Here is a 24,494-nt window from a genome sequence, read left to right on the forward strand (position 1 = left end):
TTTAGATTTAATTAACAATTTAATTTACACCAACTTCTGTACAATAAAATATTGACACAGATTAGAGTCCCTCAAATATGCCAATCACTCACAATTAATTACACACTCACAAAATTTGCAAAAACAATCATTTACCCATCATTGGTGCTCAAACTTAAAAAAATAGTTCAAATGCATGGCCCAGAAAAGCAGAAATTCTGCATTCTGGAGATGAAAACTGAAATCACTATTAAAGATACCACTCATTTGCTCTGTGTTTACTGGCACTCAAAGCTTAGCTTCTTCAGCCAATATTTAATGTTTGGCGCTGAATGACACACACGCTTCTTTTCTTAATTCACTGTATAAAGAGAGAAGATTCATTCTTGATATTATCTCATAATGATATTCTCATGCTTGAAGGTATCAAAACTTAACATTGGGTCCAAATATTAACAATAGCCGTACTAACACCTTTCATTGGGTGATATTTTTCCTTGTCGCACGCCTCCTTATGTTCTCCATTGTTCTGAGTATCACCCAAATGGCAACACGAGGGGATATACTCTGCATCAAATGCACACCATCAACCTGTAATGAAAAAATCGTGTTTCTTTAAGCATATGAAATTTGTGCATCCATGCTCCTGCAGAATACATTCATGGCAATAACAATAGCTTAGAAAAATATTTATACGCTGAATTTGCTTAGAAATTATTTGGTAAAAATAATACACCAGTTAAGTCATTCCAATGCTACACATTAAATGAGAGCACACCAAGTAAAAAAAACTGATCATCATGACAAAATCCATCATATGAATACTGCCCATTACAAACCAGATTATAGTTATAAAATTACTCAATACTTAAACACAAAAATAACACTTGCCATCAGTTTATGAGGGAAGTATCCAGTGGTCCTCTCTTCAATACCAACACTGAGCATAGCACTTTTCACGTACTTTGGTGCCGATGGAGCCATCCACGTAGAGCGACGGATTTTACTCATTTTGGTCGCCACATAGCCAGGCAGTATGCACTGCACAATAATCCCTTTCTTTGCATACTCAATTGCCAAGTCTGTTGAGAACTTATCCACATAAGCCTGGAAATCATGGTAATTAAGATTAGTGGGAAACGAATAAATGGGCACGTTGGGGCAAAGCGCTAAGATTAAGTACACACACCTTAGTGGCTGCATACACGGTGAGGAGAGGGCTGGGGAAGAGCGCAGACGAAGATGACACATTGACAATCACCCCTTTCCCACGCTCAACCATTTGCGGCAGGACGAGAAGACACATGTTGGTGACAGAGAATATGTTGCACTGGATGATGTCCTGATAAACACCAAGCCTATTTGGCATGTCAATGAAGTACTCGGGGTATGGGTAGCTCATGCCCACATTGTTTATGAGAACGCCTATCTCCAGTCCAAAAAGATCCTTTTCAATTTTCTGATAGACAGTGGCACCTTCCGTAAAGTCAGCTGCAATTAGCTTCGTCCTTACTTTGTATTTCTCCTCTGTGAATAGAAAAAAAAGTTGCCAGGGTCAGCCTCCGCTATTCTAGCACTGGGAAAATTTTCAGGCCCTTCAGGACGGCACTTACCAATTGCTTGACCCACAGCCTCCAGTTTGCTCATTGACCGACTAATAAGCACTATGTTCAAGCCTTTGGATGCTAACTGTAAAAGGAATAGCTCAAGTTTAATTCCCAGGAAAATATTTCATTTAGACCCAAATCTATTAATCCTCAATTCCTTTACTTACTGCTTCAGCATAAGCTTTTCCAACTCCATCTGTTGACCCAGTGACAACTGCAAAGAGAAATCAGTGATTAAATATTTAGCATAAGCATTTATATTGCTAAAATAAATCGCAGAGGAAACAACTTTAAAACGAACTTATATAATACTTAACTATAACTATATTACTCTATACCATACTTTTGAATTCCTAATGTCTTCTAAAGACAGAAAATCGTTGTTGTACATAGTGAAGATTTATATTAAGGATATTTTTAATTACATCAACAAATACAATTGTCTGAGTTAGCCATTATGTCTTCGTGAAACTTTACAACCTTCTTTCACAATTCATGGAAAATTAATTAGCCATCAAAACCACTCTACGCAACAAACTTGGTAAAGAGACCAGCTTTCAAGATTTATCAGTAGATAATGACAAAAAAATCCAAATTTGTATATAGCTCATGAATGCATAAACACTCGAGAGACAATGTGTTCATGACTATCTAGAGGTTAAATACCCTACTCTCATGCGCGAGAATAAAAGCTACAACGAGAGCTATCACTATGATAGACGATGTAAATTCCACGGATGATCAGTATAAGAAATTGCGGCCAAATAAGCAACGGCGAATTCCTTTAGTCATGACCACCACTGGCACTCGCATGGAGTGAGCGGCCAGGGCAGGGGGGAAAGTAGATGAGGCGAGAGTCGAGCGAAGGTCCTTGGCGGCCGAGCAGCTCACGAAGGGCAAGGCCAGGTAGCCGAGTGCACCTGAGAGCGCTCCGCCCAGTCATTCAACCTGCATCACCGCCAACAACCATCTGATTGCGCCATCGGCGAAACTTTCCTCATCAATGACTGACCGCGACGAACCAAAACCGAGATGAGGTATGCCTCCTGCACCATTTTCAGCGCAAAACGCCGCCATCACCCTTCGTCCTCATCTTATGTTCTTTTTATACCCAACGACTCGCTCAACAAAAACGGTATCATAGTGTTTTGGAGACCACTGAGTCACAGGCGCGCCGAAAACTTCTACGTATCAGACATGCATGTGCGAGCCAAGGAGTTAGAGAGGAGGTGACTCTCCACCAACACGTATAACAATGAGTGGCGGACCACTTAGAGAAATATCTCTGTAACATTCGTAAATATCTGTGGTATTTTTCGTAATTTACCGAAACATTTGAAAATAATTACGATTCAAGTAAAAATTTTAAGAAAGATAAATTCAAAGCATATGCGTACGCTCTCTTTAAAATATAAAATAGGACTTGTGGGGTTAGTTATAAATCAAGTAACGTCCATTCCACCTTTTGTCACATTGCTTTGTATTATGGGAACATTTATATCATTTAACCGTCAAATGATGCAGGAGATGCGATCAGCTTCATCCCGAAAAGCATGAATTGAAATCATCAAACACTTACAGCGCATGAGAAACATAAATGGGCGGATAGCAACAAGAAAATAAAAACCGCTATCAACAAATCTATTTAATCGCCTTCTTGACTGGAGCGATTCATCCATTTCTTTCCCAACTATTGTCGCCCCAGGGAGTCATACGTAAGAATTATATTTTCATATTCAATCAAATGTTTCCGTTCTACGGTGAACATCTTTTACATTCATTCCGTGAATCTTTTTAACCGGAGCATACGACGGTACAGGAATTTTGCTCATGTCATCTACGACACTCCTTCCTCGAGTTCGTTCAACAAGGTCAATACACATTTTGTTCTTAGCCTTTATGCCTTAAATGTGGATAAATTAGTTAACTTTATTTACAATATCATTAAGTATGAAGCATAATTAATGAAAAACTCCGTTTAAAAATCAGAGTCCGGATTTAAGCGCGGGGGAATTAAGTGATTGATCTGCTTCTTACGGCAGTTCTGGAAATACTCGATTCAGAGTAGATAAATAGAAAGCTTAGATTTTCTTTATTTCACCACATATGTATAGATTTGCTCATCATTAAATCTCATTTTGCTTCATTCGATGAAAGGGATCATCTAGGGCCTCCTTAAAGTGTACCCCACATTGCGAATGACATCGTTTTATAGAAATCTTCATAGAATACCACCCGCGGAATATCGCCTACTTTTTTCGCAGTAGTCGCGATGCCGAAGCGGGCATGCACACATGGAGGTAGCTAGTGCAATCAACTGACACAATGTATTTTTTCCACTACTACACAGTGGGACTACATCCCAAAGACGTGGCCAATATTGCGGAAATGAATCATAGCGAAACGTTTCATTTATTTCCTGTGAAGACAAATATTAAGGGCATGATGTCTCGCTTCCATGTATCAATTTTCCCCAAATTTACAGCTCTACCTTTGCTCAGAATAAGCTGTTTTCATGATGCATTTCTGCCTCTTATTTCCTTATTTATAATAAAATTACAGTTTTGTATCTTTCGATATAATTTTTGACGTTTAATTTTAGAGTTGCATGCCATAAACAGTTAATTTGTTAATTATAATAGTTATTTCCGGACATTAGTACACTGTGTGTTCAACGAATAAATTATTAATGAAGACAAAAAAATATTAATACATCCTGCACCCCTTTTCTTCAAATATTAAAATTGATAATTAATAAAACAAAAAGAAGAAAGATCTGTGCGAGAACGTAAGTGATTGGCGTGTATAGATGACATCCTTAAGGGACAATCAAGGCCAACGTTAGGTGACCTCCATTGAAATGAAGGACGCACCGTGAAAGTTTACATTCAAAGATATACGAACAATAACATGCACGACGGAGTTTCTCAACATTCATTCAACTCCTTCACACTACCGCGCTTGTTTTTCATTTCAGGTGTTGACGGCCGACATCCCCGCCTGCCCCCACTGATTCAGGGGGCGGAAGCTGTGCCGCCACACTTTCTGACTGCCTCTTCGGGACGATGCGAATGCGTCTCCCTCCACCGGCCGAACCGTCACCTCGGAACCAGACCGCCCACGGCACCCACACCCGGAAGCTAGACGCGCCACTCGCGCAGAAGCATTTCCCATTTCGAGTCGTCATCATAGTTCACGGCATTGTTCCGCCGCGCTTGCTTACGAGGTGCGTTTACAATATGCACGATTTTATACGGAAAATGTTTTCCGAGATTCCCCAGCTCGAATTACCTCCTGAGAGCATTGGGATCAGATATGCGCTTTTCATGTCCATCGACTTAAAGTCGGCGATCCCGGCGGGAGCGATTATACGAAAGTATTTTCACAACGTCACAAGGAAAAGTTCAGTTAAACAACCATATCACCCTCACGGTATTATCAAATAATTGTGCCGAGAGATGAGCTGAACACAAAAAATAAGAGAGGAAAATCAGGATCAGGCTCATATAAATTATATTAATATGTCTGAGAAACAGCACTTATGTTCCCCTCGTTACTCTAAAAAGCAGTGTTTTCAGCAAATTGGCGAGAGCAATTTTTAAGAATACTACGCGGACTCCGAAAATAAAACTAATGAGTAAAACTAAACTGGGAAATCTCCCTTTAAAAATATTAAGGAACAGCTTCAAAATTTTATCGCGCCTTAATGACTTCCACTGGACCATCTTTCAATCAACCTCCCTCATTATCAACGCAATTATAGCAACCGCACTCGGCGACACCTGCGGCAGCAATTAAGCGAGCACTTTATCACGCAACGGAAAGATGTCAAACAAAGACGCATCATTCGCACGTTATCACGAGTGCTTTTTGTAGCGTGCGATTAGATGTGCACAAAAAAGAGAGAAAAATCAGGGCGCAAGCATTTGCTTTTCACGAAGACCGATTAAAATTTGAATAAGTAAGCGCAACTATTCACTATTTCTGAACAGTTCAAAACGGAATATCCCCGCGTTTAGCTCTGCCCATTCTTGAATACTCGATAAGCGTTCAACATCCTGCGCAGAAAGATTTAAATCGCTACGAAAATAAAATATAAAATAAGCGGCACTATTCGCCACAAACTGCTATGAACAAACATAAAGCATTACACAGCTCTCATACGAATTAGGTTGGGAGCTGCTAGAGAGACTGAAGCAGCGTGCTAGGGTTAGATTGCTTGAGCAATTAAGACCTTTCAGAGTGAAACGGAGAATACCTCATCCCAAAACCACACCATTTTTTCAGAAAAGATAAGAGGATTTACCTAGCAGACAAGTACACGAATTCCTTCATCGCCCGAATAATCTATGACTTAAATACATGCCTGATCAAAGTCATTCAAATATCTCGCTACGCGCATCTAATTTTTTCCAATATTCTCGTACGTCGTACCGACTGTTTCCACATATCTACCTTCCCCATACCCGAGGCTTACAATAAGTAATTGGATAATAAGCAAAATAAGCGCAAAAAAGCAACAACATTCATATCCATTCCATCAATCACACTTTCCTCGGCTCTTCATCCGTCATCAAAATAAAAAATTTCGAAATTATATCTCTTTGAAAGATTGTTAGACCGCACCACTGCGAACAATACTCGTAATTAAAACGCGACATGACGACATACACGCACGCTTTTTTGGAGAGTGGAAAAAGTAATTACGTTGGAGGAGCTCCCTTATAATAACAATCAATCTTATGAACTGAGCCAGTAAATGATCAGGGAATATACCAAATGACGCACGCGAGCAATCATTTCGCAAAAAGACAATTATCACAGCATTCACGACGCCGACATGTTATGGAAAGACATCAGTCTCGTGAATCTGGGATAATAAACTTTATTTACCTTCACGAGACAGTTTACGGGATTGATATGGAAGCATATCCTGCCAATATTTCAATTAAGAGGACGCAACACTTCCACTCGGTCAGTCTTTCTTGGAGACGAATAACTTGTTTGGATCTTGATACATCACCTTGAAATTTTCAGGGTTCATGAAACGGAGTACAACCGCGCTAAAATTTCCCAGTATTTCCCAAATTCGACAATATTTCCCGTATTTTCTCTCAGACATAAAAATAATTTGAGGAACAGACAATTTTGAAAACAGCTTAGTCTATATGCTCTGAACATCTCAAGAATCAAACGCTTATTTACGGAGAGATTCGTCACCAAAATGAAGGAAAATGCAACAGGGAAGAGGGAGCGATGTATGTTCTTTATGGGCCGCTACGAACTCCCCACTCATCTTACTGTTCTCCAGCAACCACACGAATTTGAGCATGGCAGTGGTGGTCCAATGCAATGGAGGTGACCGAGATTCAGAGGCCGGAAGCGCCGAAAACGCAGCTAGAGAAAGCGTGACCCAAGGAGTCGCCACCTCGAGATTCTTTCCACTTTCATTCACCTCATCATATAAACACTTGCGGCTACAGCCGACGATAGTATGACACACATGAGAACAAGCCAACCTCAGTCGATACGAATGACTATTTCAAACGTAACCACCGTATCGACCGAATATGGAGTAGCATCTGGTACAAACTTTGGTCGAAAAACGATTATTTCATTGAACTACCAACATGAAACATATAACTAGGGAGTATGAAAGCGGTCATCACAACATACGGTATGTCTACTGAAGGCAGACAGGAGGCTTTTCTTACGATGAAAGCTGCACACGAAGTGCAGTTGGAGGAGCACATTTGAAATTTTCACGAAAATTACGAGTGCTTCGTTTCTTTGGCCAACCTCTCTAAAGATTTGAGCGGGGAGGGATAAAAGGGAGAAAGTTGGCGAGTAGAAAGCGCGCCTACGACGAGGGAGTTAGTGTTTGCGAAGACGCGGATTGACGACGATTGCCGTCTTCATTTTCAAGCCGTAGCTCAAGCCACGACCGTGGCTCACCGAGTGAAACGCGAGCGAATGCCACGAGTGGCCGCCACCACCCTGAAATCCAAGCTACACGCGTTGAGCGGAGTTGGCAGTCGTGGTTCATGCGGAAGCCGATCGAATTTCGAGAGAGGAGCACCAAGGCGCACATGGCATTGCTCGCCGTGAGATTATAATGCTTTCTTTGCACACACCCATGCGCGTCATCATCCGGCAGAGTCGAGCCCCACTCGCTCACCACCTCCTCCTCTGGAGACATATGAGTACTATTAGACTGCAGCGACTAATTTAATAAAACGGATGTTCACCAATGCTAATGGCTTCTTCACAAAATTTTCATTATTTGTGTTATATTACTACATTACAAAGCTACAGAGATTGGTTCTTTATCCTCATGCGAAAACAGAAAGACTACATCTGTACATGGGTACAGTATGGAGCTTAAGAAGATAATGTTTGAAGTTTTTTTCACTGGAGTTTCTATAGAGCTACTGCAAATTAACTTCAAATATGGGTACGAATTTTCTACAAAACATTTAAATTATAATTTCAGTTTTGTAATATTCTTCCGTATAAAGATAGAGGACCAATCGCAGCTATTGATTTTCGAGCGCTACGTTTTCGGCCGCAGTACTTAGCTCCATCAATGAACTCATACAAGAAAATAGGTAAACTACTTTTGCGACCAGATGTCGAACTGAAACTGCACATCGAACCCGGCCTCCTCTTTTTGAAATAGCTCCTCTATCTGCGTCTAAATCATCTAAAAGAAAGTCAGTCAAGTAACGAAATGGAAACAAGCCTTTTTCTCGTTGAGTAATTTCAACTAAAGAAAAAAAGAAGATAGGAGACCGACGTTTTATTTGCTACCTTGAAATCGATGGCAGTACACCTTGAGTGAAGTCACGCCGATTTACTATAAACGATGAGTGAATGAAAAAATGAAAATAAGGAAGAGATTCGAACAAATTAACTGGTTATTGATTTTACGGAGAATCTCATAAGAGAGCCATGAATTTTTACGAGAACTTCTGCGTCAAAATTAATTACAAATATGAGGGGCACGATAAAAACTAGTTTCAGCGTAACCTTACACGAGTTCAGTACTCGAAAATTCGAGTCGAGTAAATACGATGGTGGTTGGCGTAACATGGTGGAACTCCTTCATGATGCACAAAGGTTATGAAAAAGACTTCGCTGTTCCACAAAATATTCCCTCTAACAAAATTCCCTCTAACGCCTTCAAGGGTATAAATTCTATGTACTGATACTTGTAATTGCCAGATGATGATACGCTGTATCGAAACCGGTCGCAAATATATTTTATTTGGTGGAACAGCGAAGTCTTTTTCTTAACCTTTGTGCATCGAGTCGAGTAGTTTGGGTTACAGAGCTGTCGAAGTTCGGAAATCTAACGAAAAATTAATCTAACGAGGCGCCATTATGGAACTCATATAATAATATCGTTTTCAAAGTCGATAAGTCGCTCTAATGTCTCAGCCTGAGAGTTTTAGCTGGCTGTATACTCGACGTGGGCGCCGAATACCTTTTCGTCAGCCGCGGTGGCCGATCGTCTTCCGACCAGACTGCATATTCGGAGTAATCAGAGTGGACCACTGCATCGCTCATACTATCCTATGCGATACTTTTATATCCTATCCTACTTTCTTTACTCAAACGCCGAGATAAAACGTAAAAGCTGTTAAAATTTACAAGAAAAGAATGTAACTTGTAGGTTTTATCGGACAATACCGGTTTTTTCCTGAGTTTGACGTCACAACTTCACAAGTGGTGCCATATTTTAGCCATTTTGATTACTACCAACGTCCGATGTTATTTTTATTTTATTCCTTTGTTACGTTTAGTTTCCTGCACGTGAAATCACAAAATAAGAGTTACTCAGGTTGATTGAACGAAGCGAGAAATATAGAAAACGTTTTGGTCAACGAAGTTAAAGCTAAGTTCTAGTTTGTTCGCTTCATCCAATTAAACTCCATGTAGATTCAAGATCATTAAAAATTGTTGATATAATATTTAATAAGAATTCCCAAGGTCCCCAAATACTGCAATTTCGGCAAAAGAGTACTTGGCCAGCCACACAATTGTGTAGGGAAAGACAATTTTCAGCAGGCAGAAATATTGTAACATGGGGACGTCAAAACCTGCTGCCTGAGCATGTAGAACAATTGTTTTTTTCTGGTTGAGGATTATAAAGATGTTGCATGTTTCATTTACGTAAATAAAATTTATTACAGTTGTGCAAATGTGAACCCTTTACTAAGGGTTCTTCCTAGCAGTTCGAATACATATATTAATTAAATTGACGATATATTACTTTAGGTTATTTCATTTCAATTGTGCTAATGGAAATGTGTAAGACATTTATTTTCATCTATCTCCTAACTATAACAAAATTACCATCAAGTTTCCTCATTACCTTTTCCTTTTTACATCAAGCTAAGCCTTCAGAATAGAAAATTCACCGTAGGGTAGGAAAAAGAGGATATGCTGAAGCATTCATTGTTGTGTTGCCTGGTCCAGGAAACACCATAGTAGACTCGACTCTCGCGAGTAGTTTTCAACTCGAATCGATACTCGACTCTAGATCAAAAAGTACAACTCGCACATCCCTAACTAAATCAATGCAGTCGTTGACAGTTTCATACAAATTCCTGCCATGCCTATGGAAGAAGCTTGTCTACGATGGAGGGAGGGAGGTTGCTTGACACTGACAGGAATTATGCCCATCATTTAGCGATCGGATAAATTCCAGACAACACGATCGCATTTATGATGAACGAAAGTGATCATTTCGAACACTCAGCACGACGGCTCATCTCGGTATGAAAATTTCTTTCTCATCAAATTGACAACCAACCAGCACCAATGAGAACAATTCCGATCTAAGTCTCACACACCCCTGAGGAGCTAATGGGAGATTTTTTTTACCACTTATGCATCAAATTGACGGAATATTTTCCTCATTTCTCACTCCAAAAATTTCCATGGACCTAGTGACCTCGCGTGGACTATACACCCTATTCTAAGGGCCTCTCTCCATTCCAATCCCAAGTTTAATGGTCCGGGAAACGAATTATACGTTGCTCTCGAGAAATGTTCACAATATGTTCTTCGTTGTATGTATGTTCTTCGTATGTTCTAATTGTTCGACTGATGGCCACACAAAAAGAATTTCCAAGCTAAATTTTCATCAATTTGTTTTACAAAATCTACAATTTACAAAAATTCTTTCGGCGATGGTGGTTTAAGCCCAAGATAAGTATTAGAATACATGAGACGTTGATATAGTGCTCGCATTACTTTATGCATCACAATGAAAAGAAAACTTAGACTCGTCAACGGGTTTGAGTTGTAAGCAAATGAATGCTATCACTGAAGGAAAATGACGATATCTACATGAAAATGGCGCTACGGTCGACTCAAATAGCTGGATACAATTCTGGCCTTTAAATACAAGGATCGAATTATCCACCTCCTCTAAGCTCTATTTTTGGTTTTTGGCCCACGACGGAAGCTGTACATTACGAAAAAAACTTTCTTAATGACTTAGGTGAAAAGCAAACAATGTAGATCGCGCAGTGGCGAAACTACTTTCTGTAAGGCTACAAAGCAACGACAGACTATTGTAACAACCTTAACTCCGTGTTGTCGCTCTTCTGTCATGAATAAATACGTACGCGGAAAGAGTGCGACACCTGTTAAGGGCAAAGAGACAGAAAGAATTTCTCAAATATCTTTTAATATATTTTATAAGGACTAATAACCTTGATCCAAGAATAGTTCGGATCGGAAGTTTGACATTCAAGGCATCCGTTGAAGGCCACGAGGAGGATCCAACCGGAGAAGAAAACTTGACGCAGCATGAGGATCCGTCGCCAAGGACGCTGCGCTTGCTAAGCGTTAGAGCGATGAAAAGGATACCACGCTAACTCGCCAAGGAGTTACTCCCACGGAAGCAGATATTTGGTGCGCCGGTGGAGGGGAGGGCTCTCAAGGTGGGTAGCATAGCGTCCAGGAAGATCAAACAAAAACGACGCCCAACAGAAGGTCCTACAGTGGTTTCCTCGTCCAGGAAGCCACACCTCCCGCGCGATTAGCCTCAAACGGCACACAAACGCATCGAGGCGCACGTCTTTTTCATAACTATTAAGCGCAACAAAATGTTAAAATATCGAATGATCTCCAGCAATTTTAACGCCAAAAATAAGCACTAACTCATAGTAATCATATGCTGCCCTGTTTTGAAAATTAAAACTAGCACGCATTTTCAGAAGAAAATTCTCTTTAATGGACAGTTTCATCCAAAAGTTGTCCTTAACAATCACGTGAACATGGACGAGTCGCGAGGGCTAAATATTGATTCCAGCATCAAAAATTCTTTCAAAAGAGGATTCATATAAGAAATTTGCGGTGGAGCAGTGGTCGTCCATGAGGCCCGGCGGGATGGCGAACCCCAAGCAACTAAGGGTGCTTTCCAATCGCGTATCTGCGCTGATCTGTTTTAAACTGTTTAACTCGGAGCGTGTTCCAATCGCAGCTGTGATGTCATCTGCACTAAAAAGATGGGAACACATCCTGCACCGTTGTTCGTCTGCGCTAGCAGGCAAAATTTGTGATGGCGGGAAAATATATTACCGACGGAAAATGAATTCCGCCATCTCAAAGATAAATATGATGATCATTTGAGAATAATAAAAAATAATTAGATTGAATTAGATATATTGAGTTCAAAGTTCAAACGCAATAATTATTTATACCAAGGGTGAAATTCGCCATGATAAAATCATTCGATTTTTCGGGATTCGAACCCGAATCCCGGAACCTCCCATTGTCCGGTTACTTATGCTAACAGTTTCACCACCAAGCCATGGGATAACCGATTGCCAACAGCGAGATTCGAATCCCAGCTGAGGTGAATTATTTTTTCAAGGCGAATTTCGCCCTCGGTGTAAAAACATCCCCTATCAGAGGGTGTAATAGGCCGCCTGATCTTTCGCAATGGGAATTCTAGGCTGTCGCGTTGCCCCCTGGAAAGTACCTTCGCATGGCGAAATCGACGAGATACCCGCGTCAAGCCACTTCATGGGCGTTCGGTAGGTGATGAGTAGGTTTTGATTTTGTAGATTCACTCTTGATGGTAAACTAACAGTCTTTTCACCCAACACACACTACTATATCGCCGTGTGTGTTACGGAAGTGCGACATTGGAGACAGTTCTCGCCAACAGTAAACTACCACTCTCATTCTGTAAGACACACAGTTGAGGGACTTAGTATGGCCTTTGCATCCCACTACTACTGACATGGAAACATTTCATGGATATAAGAGCTGGAGGAAGGGACAAGCCACCACGCCCTCAACGCAATGCATAACATTCTGTTCGCCGGGAAAATGTAAAATCTAACACGTTAATCATTTTATCGAACCTTCCGAAACGTCATTATGGTGGGAGTGAATGCCTGCCTCGCAGGAAGCGCCGAAATGTAGTGAAACAAATAACGACTTTCCTCCAGCCCCCTATGTGTATCGGCATCTAGCTATTTTATTAGGAAATCGTATGATAGTAAATGAAAAAAGTTTCGGGCAACAAAAGGCCAGAGTCGAATCGCCGTGAATTCTGTTGCACTCTAAAAATGTCTGAGGAAAAAATAATTTTTGCACATAACCGATCTCGAACTTATTTCGAAGGAGAGGGGATCTCAGCTGTCGAAACGTCAAGAGGTACGAAGACTAACGCGGAAAGTAAGCAGGGAGGACATCCAAGGAGCACACCGGGAAAACCTGATACCACTCATTGCGTATGACAAAGGCTTGAAAGAGGAAATGACAAACCCGCGAATCAAGCCCTGCGGCCGACCTCACGTTCGAACGCATGTCAGCCAATTAGGAGCCCCGGCACGCACCCTCTTAATAATAAGGTGCGTCACAAACGGAAAAAACCTTCATTCCGCAAACCGGGTCTAGATAAAAATGGATATCGACTGAGCAGGATGTCTTCACTCACATACGCAGTCAATAACTATCCACACGATAAAAAACCCGTGCGGCGAGGAAGGAGGCACCGAACCACATCGAACACTCCTACACCAGCCCACATCTAAGAACGAGATCTGTTAATATCAGGAAGAAAAACCAAACCGGTTCCAGTTTCAAATCAATTACTGCCAAGAACAATGGAGCAAGTGGCTCTTGCCAGGCGACCTTGGAGACTCGGGGATTTTCCGCCAGGGCTGCTAGTGGTGCGACGGCCAGGTCCGAGGGAGCCATCGCGGCCTCATGGTCCAGCTCCACTCTCCTCCCTTCTGGAGACAAGGTCTCTCTAGGTCATCCACACGCTACTCTCCTCTTTATCCGGGAATAGCCAGACTGGCTTCGCTGATGATAGCTCGCGTCGCGTTGGTGACTTTTCCAAACATATCGTGGCTCCGAGGCGTCTTCGGGCCTATCATAGCGATCCGTTTTCATTAAATCCTTTCCAAATCCAACCACTTTTGAGGATGAAGGCTAAAAAGTCTCGGACTTGCTGACGCGGATCCTAAGAAGTAATCCCGTGGAAGACTTGGATCAACATGCCTTTCTCATACATGGCCATGCGTAATCAGAGGCGGCCAAGCCGTCCTCTTTGTAAGTATACACCGATGACAGTTAATTTCATAAAATCAAGTTGAATGTTGAAAGATTAACCGATTAAACGGATGATGAGCGGGAGCCTCACTCCCCGCCGTTTGGTCAGGATAGGTGAGGGCAATTCTGAGCCGTAACATTAGGGCGGGAGGATTTCCTTTCTCGGAACCACCGCGCTCTTCAATGCGTTTAGCGTTCGAAGACTTCACCCGGGATTTGAACTCGGGACAGCATTAGTTTGACGCTCTACATACAGGGCCTCCACTCTCGCTGGAGATAGAAGCATCTTCACTTACAATATTCCTTCAAGTTCCATGTCCGAAATATCTGCCTATGGTTTTGACCCTGTGGGATGGTGGGGCACCAGGAGCCGCGCCCCACGTTTTTCAATTGGGTTGAAAACATTCAATGATGAAATGAAATTTCTTTCCGAAAAAATGAAGACCACTCAATCATATGAGCAACGCGCTCACTGGTTTGAAAGGTGAGGGTAGAGTTCACCACGGACTAAGCCACAAACGTGTGAATTGCACGCTGTTAGGATATGTGGGTGAGGTCTTCGACGGATTCACCCGGTATGTGAAACCCATAAACTTCGCAAAGCTGCATACTATGCCATCTTACAGCTTAAATGAAAGAAAAGTTATTCAACTAAACCAAAATTAAAGAAATTAACATCTAACACCTGCTCACTGGTGCTTCGTTATTCGCAAGGTTCCATACCGGCCACCTCGTCCCGTGCAATGGCAAAAGGGGCAATTACATCGCGAAGAATCGCCTCAAAGCACCGTACAACGGCACGGCCATTCTGCCACCAGTGATGAGGAGGAATGCAACACGTCAGCGGTTTCAAGTGACAACGGAAGGCGCTCTCACAGTGCGCCACTTGTTACAGCGTCGCCGACTGTGCGCGGGATATGGTCATGCTTCCTCCCTGTCGATCGTCATCGATCACTGACTGTAAGCCGGACTCCTTTGCATTACAGGGATCGCATCATACTCACTCCCTCTAACAATCATTCTATTTGAGACTTTCTGACCTGTCCAACAGGACCGATAGCGGCTCCCATCTCAGCCTTCCTTCTAGTTCTTCGGAAGGCCGTTCTCAACACCAATAGCAGTATTAAAGACAATAACGGTATATATACTCACGCAGCATTACTAACGAAATATCTTCAAGAACTAAATTGCTCTCCGCCCGAAATAAGGATAACATCTCGGATTGAAGGCTTTTTGGTGTACTTTCAGTTAAAAATATACACCAATGTGCAGCAAAATATGCCTACAATAGGGGTGTCAGAACATTCATACCATTATAATAACGTTCATCCATGTGGGCTTCTTAAACTCCGGTCTTCCAAGGCCCTATTACTTCAGCAATGAACTTTGCTCACGTGGGAAGCATATTTCTTAAATCACTCTATCATGGTCTCAGGAAAGATAACTTATTTCTTTGCTGAGCTAACTATAAACAACCCGTTTCATACCTTACGGCGCCAGGCTCCAAATCCTATAAGTGTATAATTAACCAATTGAAAAAGAATACAAAATATAATTTACAACGAATGCCGTTTCAGCTTGCGAGAACAGCATTTCCTCAACATTTTTTGTTCTAGGAGTAGGAGTTCATTTTTCCTTCTGGCTCATTATCAATGCTTCGACACAGAACCAATCAATACAAATCAATGAGTAAAACAGCACATTAACCCCTCAGGGATACAGAAGCTGAAATTTTGTAACACATGCAGATAGGCTATCACAGATTGGTTTATTTTAGACGACCCTAAGAAATTCTTCTATATTAGTGCATAACTGCCCGGAGGTACTTATACTCATGTATTATACTTTTGCTCTCCTACGAACCTATTGCCCACTGATACTTGGACGTCGTGTATCATGTGCTGTGGGGATTCTCCTTACTGCTACGCTTAATGGCATTCGATGTTGACTCATCATCTTAAGGAAAAAGTAATCCCATGCAAAAATGAAGTTTCATAAAAAGTCCTTGTGTGCATATCCATTTCTAAGATTTTCGCGAAAGGGCATAGGAGTAGTTAAACATCCATACTCGCCGGATTGCTTTAGACCGAGTCGATTCCGACTAAGGTTAACATTAAGCGCCCTCTGCGGGGGAGTTATCAGCCTTTTTTTACGTCAATTCATGCCCACAATATCAATACGGAGATAAAGACCATAAGCCACGTCTTGGAAGATGACGCAGCGGTATAACGGCGTTCCCGCACGGTCGCTAACTCTTTATTAGGAAGAACGACCTCGTTAAGTCCGCAGAATGCCGCAGCTCGAGCAAAGCCTTCGGTAAAGTTCACTAGGTGACAATTCACCCAATGAAGACGCAAGAAACACTGACAAAACTGAATTAAGCCCGAAAATATTAACACCCGTCCGATGTCTTGTCCCCCATCTTGTTCCTATCCGCCACTGCCAAAAGGTAAAGTGAAACTAATGGCCAACCACTGTGGTTCCGAGCAGGACGTCACGTGACGTAAATAAATCTCATTAACAAAGTCCGATGATGCCGCCTCATCGAAACCCTGGTTCCCAGCATAGACGCGGGAGATGTTGCGCTCACAAAAATTCATAGGCGGGGGTAAATGCATTTCCGCTGCAGAACTACTAGATTAGAAAAATACGGACTCACCAACCCCATATGCACGCGCATGCGCCTATTTAAAATACATTGCAGATACATGACAGTGCCACCAACCACTGCCTTTTTATTTGACTTGTATCTAAAAAAGTATAATATAAACTATAGCGAAAGGCAGTGGTGGATCTATGGGGACGGGGGATGGCTAAGAGGGCTATAGCCTCCCCTTGGGTATCCAGTTTTCACTAGATAAAAATGGTAATTTTGTTCAGATGGTAATTTTGACCCCCACTACTGCTGAGAGAATACCCCCACTTAGCCCCCATCTTGTTCCTATCCGCCACTGCCAAAAGGTAAAGTGAAACTAATGGCCAACCACTGTGGTTCCGAGCAGGACGTCACGTGACGTAAATAAATCTTATTAACACATTTACACCAAGAAAAACCCAAAGATATCAATGTTATTAAATACATGATATTTTCACGTTTCTAATCTAGAAAGTAGAAACAGACGCAGGCTCACAAGACGGCGTGACGCTTCTACGAGAGACAAATGCCCCAAGTCCAAGGGGACTGCAAGGGGCCCAATGCCATCCCATACAAGGCTGATTTTCGGTTGCCACTGCGGTCGCAATTCAATCAGTTTTCAAAAATGTTCACGGCGCGGTAAGGAGTGCAATGCGATTTACTTTTTCCAACATTTTGCGTATAATACATGTAATTGCAAGGAATGACAGTGAAGAGTATGACTTTGATAGATCGCAAAATCATGTATATAAATTTCGTTTAAAATCGCTGATTTTATCTTATTTCCCAAAGACACTCGGTTCAATTTGTTCGTTAGCGACGCGGGTGGCGAGTTTAATAAACCCATTTGGATTGCGCGGTGATGAACAATACATTTAGAAGCCGACATGAGGATCCTCTCCGTAATATTCGCGCCCAAGTCCATACGGCTCACTATAGAGGGAGCTGCTCCTCACGTCAACTTCAACTCCACGTTTCATATGATCACTTCCTTTCGAAACATGCTTTCCAGCGTAATGTTTTGAGGTAGCGCACGCGGAAGGGCTCATAAGACGTGTGACGATAGCGGTCCAAAGGAGAGATCCGATGTTGGCGGCTGGGACCGTGAATTACATACCTACAAGAGCACTCGAGGTGCCTGCGCAGAAAAAAAAATCTTTGGCACCAATGAAGCAGCTGCAGTCTTATTACGGGAAAAAGAAATACTTGTAAATGGATTTCATCACAAATATTATACTTCACCTCCCTAGAGTTTTTTTAATTAAATTTACCATTGAAATACACAACACAAAAAGAAACGTTAACATCGGAATAGTCAATAGGACCCATCACGCGATCTCGGCTTCCGCCTTTCAATCTCGGTCCCACGTACTTCCGTAGACAATTACTCATTTTCGCTTTCAATTCATATTTTCGCCATGGCTACGCACCTTCTGCTCGTGCGATCAGCGGCAGAGCTCGAGTGACTCGCCGCCAGGCCACGTGAGCCACACTCACCGCGAAGTCAGCCCGCAGTCAGACTAGCCAGCCCAGGTGGCGATCCATAGCGAGCGAGCCTTCTTGGCCAGCCACACTCACGCTTTGACCCCACGCCCCACCGCCGAGGTCAAGCAAACTGAATACAATGCACACACACCTGACCTAATTCTGTGGGGCGGGCATTCCGGTGTACGGGGCGGCCGGAAGACCCGTGAGTGGCCAGCGCCACCACGCAACATTCCAGTCGATTCAAACGGTCATTTTTTTGCCTCGCCCACGTAAAAAACTCCCCCAACAAAACCCGGAAGGCTGCGTAAACTTCCGAATCCTTTTAACGAATAGAAATTTAATTCAGGATTACCGCTCAAGTTCATACCCGTACCAGCCCGAAGTTCACGGACCTTTCCAGACCATTTTCCTTAATTTTAAGAGTATTTGATTACAAGTGTTTCATGCAGTATTCATTGTTACGGGAAAAAAACATGACTTTTGGGCAGAAATGTTATAACCCAAAAAATTACTTCCAGACACAAGAAATTCCTATCTTACCAATGTATCCAGTCGAGTGGCCACCCAGAAATTACTTTCCAAACTCACGATTCAATTGCTAATCCTATTTACTATTACGAATATCATTACTGCTTATTTAAAGGGAAATATACTACAGTTGATTACAGAGAAAAATGTGAACATTTTCAGATACACCCATGATTTCCAGACAAATAGGAAATGAAAAAGAAAATCTATTGAAAAACCATTCATTCTGATATCTGATCGAAAAAAACCCAAGGGGAGGGGGTTCTTTGGCGGTCATGAGGACCACAGACAGCAACGCAGCTAGTGCGAAAAAATCTTGAATGTATGCATAAATTTTTCAACTTTGATGTTGATCGAAGGAATGGTTTTGATGTCTATTTATCACTGATATTAAAGGATACCTATTATTCATATATATTGATGACTATGTCGATGAAATACTGAATGTTACACACGCAGACTAATAATTAGAAGTTGGGATTCAATAATGTAACAGCATTTAAAGGCACAAAATAATAATATTCAATATTTTTGCTTTCCATCAAATAAAATAAGGCTTGCTACTGATCCCTAGCATCAATAAAAATAATACTTAAGTAAGTATTTTTGATAGTTGCAAATATCCAAGTTTGAATTATATGGTAGTTGAAGCAATGCTCCAAAGTATGCGTTGAAACAGGTATGACAATCTATAAAAATTGGTGGAGAATTTTAATGTTTGTACTCTTATCCTGGGATATTACGAAATAAAATGTGTTTGAGTATCACAGTGATATGTAAATTAAATACTGTCATAAACTCTTTAGCCTCATGCACCGAAAGAAACAATGGAGACAAAGGGAAGGAATAAAGGCTATGCACCAATAAATTAAGTGCATCCAAGAGGAAGGCAAATTACAGGTTCCTTTCACACCCCACTTCTGATTTTCTCTATCTTTCCACACTATATGTTGAGTACCACTTAGAATAAGAGCCAACGTTCAAATATTTAACTCAAAAGCAATGACGACAACTGGAGAATGAGGTCTCTCACAATTTAAAGTAAATGCAATAAATGCTTTTATGGCTAGAATGAAAGCATAAAGCATTGTCTCATACACTTGGCAGGCAAAGCAAAGGATGCTAAGAAGGAAGAAGACAAGTGTTCCTCGACAGAAGTAAAAGTTCTTGGGGTTTCCCTAAAGTCTATGACCAGAGCCACTAGATAAAGATGTCATGGAATTGATAAGTGTACAGTTTTTGTTGGGAGTATTATATTGAGTGAGCTACACAGGGAAAGCCTATATAAGCAAAGAATCTAATCTCCTGTCTCAAGTTGCTGAAAAAAAGAAATATTTATCAAATCTGAGGTAATTATTATAAACTACAATAATAGATGAAAATCATGGCTGATCAAAAGTTGCTTCCCCAACAACAAATTAGAAGTAAGAACAAATGCAGAGGGGCTGCCCACTAAAACACTGCTTCAGTGAAAAAAAATTAAGAATAATTTCAATAACTACTTACAGGGTAAATTTTCATGAGAAATGTGATAGGCATATATACTACTGATTCTTCGTTAAAACTTTCACGGGTGCTCGTCATGTTGAATAAAAACTTTTGGGCTATGTCACCGCATCAATTCTTGGGTGGCCCCAACTTTACCTAACCGATGCTGGTCGCTTCCTCAAGGGATTCTGAAGAGTTGGGAAGAATTTAAATTCCCAACTCTTCAGAATCTCTCTTGAGAAAGCAACCAGCATCGGTCGGGAAACATTGGGGCCACCCACGAATTGAGGTGGCGACATAGCCCAAAAGTTTTTATTCAACATATATACTTGTGATTTTTCCAGGCTATGGTAAATAAAATCTAGACTAAGGTGAAGGATATGCAAATGATAAGCAGCATGTATGACCATACCGTTGAAAGACATGAAAAGTGAAAACTAGAAACAGTAAATATATAGGAGATCATTATTATGTAGGCACTTACTAAGGGGACAGAAACATGGTCCTAAAGATGGAACAGAATATATTTGAGGATTCACAATGTAAACCAAAGATTAACTTAAAGGGATTCAAATTAATACATATGCAGATGCATCTATGGTATTGCAAAGCTATAAAATGCCATAAAAAATGGAATGCATACGTATCATACCATAAAGCATGCTTATGAACTTAACAAAAAAATCCATCAAATATGCAAATTGAAGAAGACAAACTAAGAGGATGGTTGGAGGAACTACCACCTTTTTTGGCGAGAGTGCATTGGAGGAACAAATTAATTGGAAACGAAAATAGGTAGAGCAACTGTTGATGAAAACTATATTAAGCTAACAATTATTTATACAACTCTTCTTTTATATTATGCCTCAAATTCCTTACCCCTGAATAAAGCTTAACAAAAGAACAGTAACGAAGTCACATTGTTTTGCAAAGCTTTGAGAGCAAGCAACGAGACATAAAATTAAAGGAGAAAGTCACTTTTGATCATGTGGAACAATTTAATTTACTAGGCAGCACAGAAGAGGATGATGGATACAACAGTAAGGATATCACATAGAGAATTGACATTGGGGAAGGAGGTGTTTAGAATAAAAGAGTTGATAACATGATTTTCACAGAAAAGCAAAGAGAAAAGTCTAGCCAAGATCATAATGGACAGAAATGAGGTACTTGAGGGAGGAGCATCAGCTGGAGGCATACAAGATGAGGGTACGGGGGATAGTTAAGAAAACTCCTTGAGATACCTGATGGCACTCCACAATTTTCATTACTAATGGGAAATAATTATTTAACGGGAAAATTTACCTCACAAACACAAAACGAATGCAATTCATGACGCAAAACCCAGGATTCAATGTGCATTTATCATTAGATGACATTAGAAGCATATGACTGGTCTAAAAAAAGACTGATAAAACAAAAACTTGATGCCAGCACCAACCACCCACACATTGGTATGAACAAATAGAAAAATGAATTTCGATGAGCAAGGAGAGAGCGGATGTGGAGAGGAAAGAGGTAGGGTGACCAGGGATATATGAGCATGCAGATGAAGCGTTCTGAGGGGAATTTGAATATGCGACGGACAGAAGGATTCTGGGTAATTAAGGTGGAGGAAAGAATATAAAATGTTCCTTTGAAAGAATAGAGTGCAATGGCTTATATAATCAATTGCAGAAAGAAATTCAGAGCAGAAAGGATGACAGGCCAGGGTAAATACAACGACTGTTCCATATGTGTATGTACCTCAGCCTGTAGATTAACTGTATAATAGGCAGATAATAACAATGGACCTATGAATTGATTCAAGTAACACAATCATCACAATCTGCAAAACTCTACAAAACAAAGGAAGATGAAAATATAAATAAAATGCAGCAAAACATGAGACAAATTGTGAGATATCAGCACTTAATATTATTTTGTAAGGAGTGTCATTCCAACAATCACCACTGAAATTTTTTTAAGAGACATTTCTGCAATCAATAGGGATCATAAGAATAAAAATATTTCCACACAGATAATTCAGAAAAGAAATGTGCCCTCGTTTGCGAAAATCTGATATATTTAATACAATCCATGGCAGTAACAAGCATCATCATTGATGTGTAAGGGTCCAGCACGAGGTCGGGCAGGTTGACGATGTAGTTTTCCGTCGACATATATCAAGAAGCCCGAGGAAATCCCCACAGCACTGGCTACTCCATCGTGAATATCCTCCACTATTATCGCTACGCCAATGGTCCGCGAAGGAATGCAAAGAAATGGTTCTATTAACAGTGCGATGACTTCGCACAACTGAAGGGCATTCATCCTGCCAGAAATGAAATTTAATGGAGAAATAAAAGAATATACATGAAGTACACACGAGCAGCTTTCAAGGAGAAAACATTCACGTAGTTGAAGGTTAACGATGAATGCCTAATTTTTTCACTGTCAAGGGAAATATGATCATCAAGTTCACTTCCATGAATATATCTTAATCAGCACACATGACAACAACACATATGCCTCTTCTGCCAAATACAACTCATTTATCAAGTCTCGTACAAGAAAACAACATTTATTCCTTCCACCAAATGAGCCCATTTGAGATACATTTGTATGAGATACTTTATAGTCACTCAATTCGTAGGTGCTTTGAGGCTGAAGGGACTGGTTACTCGAATCATTACGATGCTAAGTAACACATGCACGATTGTGTGACAATAGCCATAGACAACAATTTTTATTTCCATATCCCGTACCTCAGGGCTTTACTCAGGCCTGATGAATTGCATGCAGCAAATAAACATTAAATAAATATCGTAGCATAAAATTCCACAATCCAAGCTAATTTGGGTATCAACTAGATTTGGTCATTACTTTACGTAAATTAAAATTCTAATAAAAAACCTACTATCAAGGGAATAAGTGCACTTCCGGATTATTGTTCAGCAAGTTGAAAGGGTAATTCAAAATTAAACAATTTCCTCTGGTTGCGTACCTATCAGCTAAATGAAATCTGTCCCTCATACATCCACGATGAAATCCGTCTCACTCACCCGAGAAAAGTAGAATACGAGGAGCAAGCTAACCGCTAAATTAAACGACAATACCTCAGAAGAAGCCTACGGGATAGCATTAAAAATCCGCGAACTCCTCACTGAGGTAATGAAGAGCATTGCAAATCAACCAATCGTAAACAAATGAATGGATAAAATATGTCGCACTTAATTTTTCCATATGTTTATGAATCTCATGAAGGCTATAAAATCGATCGATAGAACACGCGATAGCAAAATTACCGAATGAAATAGGAGAGAACCCGTCCACAGACGAGATCGGTCGATAGAGAAGGCTTTTTATTGATAAGTTCAACCGAGAGTTTGATTCTATGATTTTAGTCCAACGTACCGCAGGTCATTTTCCTATAACAACAATACAAAAAACAAAAATACGGATTATAAGAGAATGTCCCAAGAGTTTGAAGAATAGAGGAGGGTAAGAGAGTTCAAATCGTTGATAACGACCAACCATAACTAACTTTAAACAAGATTATACCAGAATATTGTCCGGCAAAGTCTCAAGAAATGCATTTGAAACACGAAGATAACCTATTATCTGAAATGTGGACATTTAAGCCACAAGCAACTTAAAATGTACTCACCAGCCCAACTCCCCACTTTGGAAAAGTCCACATTTATGCCCATTATAGGCCCTAAAACGTGGTTGTACACAACTTTGAAGATTGATCTTAGGATCTGGAATCCTACGACGGATAAGCAAATGATCCCCACTTTTTCCAACGGTGAGAACATGGTGCTAATGAGAGGTCACTCACTCGGAAAAGAAACAAGCTACAATAGACACTTCCACTCGAAGACGTGCTGTGAGACAGTAAGCGGTCACGACCACGGCATCAACCTTTAAACTGGCCATCAGCGGCATCAGCGCTTCATTCCGCTTAGAACGACGGGCGTGGAAATAACTGGTTTACCCTAACGCGCATGCGCGGACCGGCGCGCCGATCGAGGACAAAAACGGACAAGCCTTGACCGTGAGGCGGGCGGGCATCTCAAGCTCGTAACGGTTTCTCTGCTCCCGTTTCCACATTCACCGGAGAGTTAAATTATTTCCACTGCTCTTCCGAAAGTGCTGAAAGTGACACAGTTTCGAAATAACTTCCTTTCCATAAATTACAC

The 24,494-nt window shown here is 41.0% G+C and overlaps 1 protein-coding gene across 2 annotated transcripts; it reads right to left on the reverse strand.

Moving 5' to 3' along the window:
* Window positions 1-24,255, reverse strand: LOC124170899 (very-long-chain 3-oxoacyl-CoA reductase). Of its 2 annotated transcripts, XM_046549946.1 has the most exons (7): window positions 23,960-24,254; window positions 1,754-1,800; window positions 1,593-1,668; window positions 1,169-1,506; window positions 871-1,086; window positions 452-570; window positions 1-340 (listed from the first exon to the last, which is right to left on the reverse strand). In XM_046549946.1, exons 1-6 carry the CDS (start codon window positions 24,108-24,110, stop codon window positions 457-459), a joined length of 942 nt encoding a protein of 313 aa, XP_046405902.1. In that variant the 5' UTR covers window positions 24,111-24,254; the 3' UTR covers window positions 1-340; window positions 452-456. The 2 variants fall into 2 exon arrangements, with proteins under 2 accessions (XP_046405902.1, XP_046405901.1); XM_046549945.1 differs by having other exon boundaries at window positions 1-570; window positions 23,960-24,255.
* Between the last annotated feature and the right edge of the window lie 239 nt (window positions 24,256-24,494).

The sequence above is a fragment of the Ischnura elegans genome, chromosome X, assembly GCF_921293095.1.
Source record: "Ischnura elegans chromosome X, ioIscEleg1.1, whole genome shotgun sequence".
NCBI lineage: Eukaryota > Metazoa > Arthropoda > Insecta > Odonata > Coenagrionidae > Ischnura > Ischnura elegans.

Excerpts from the sequence above, each read along its gene's own strand:
- LOC124170899 (XM_046549945.1), bottom strand. The coding sequence starts at position 24,110 with ATGTTCTCACCGTTGGAAAAAGTGGGGATCATTTGCTTATCCGTCGTA. Across the intron at positions 1,669-1,753 it reads GAAAAGCTTATGCTGAAGCA|TTAGCATCCAAAGGCTTGAA; the intron begins GTAAGTAAAGGA and ends TTCCTTTTACAG. Across the intron at positions 1,507-1,592 it reads GGCTGTGGGTCAAGCAATTG|AGGAGAAATACAAAGTAAGG; the intron begins GTAAGTGCCGTC and ends TTCTATTCACAG.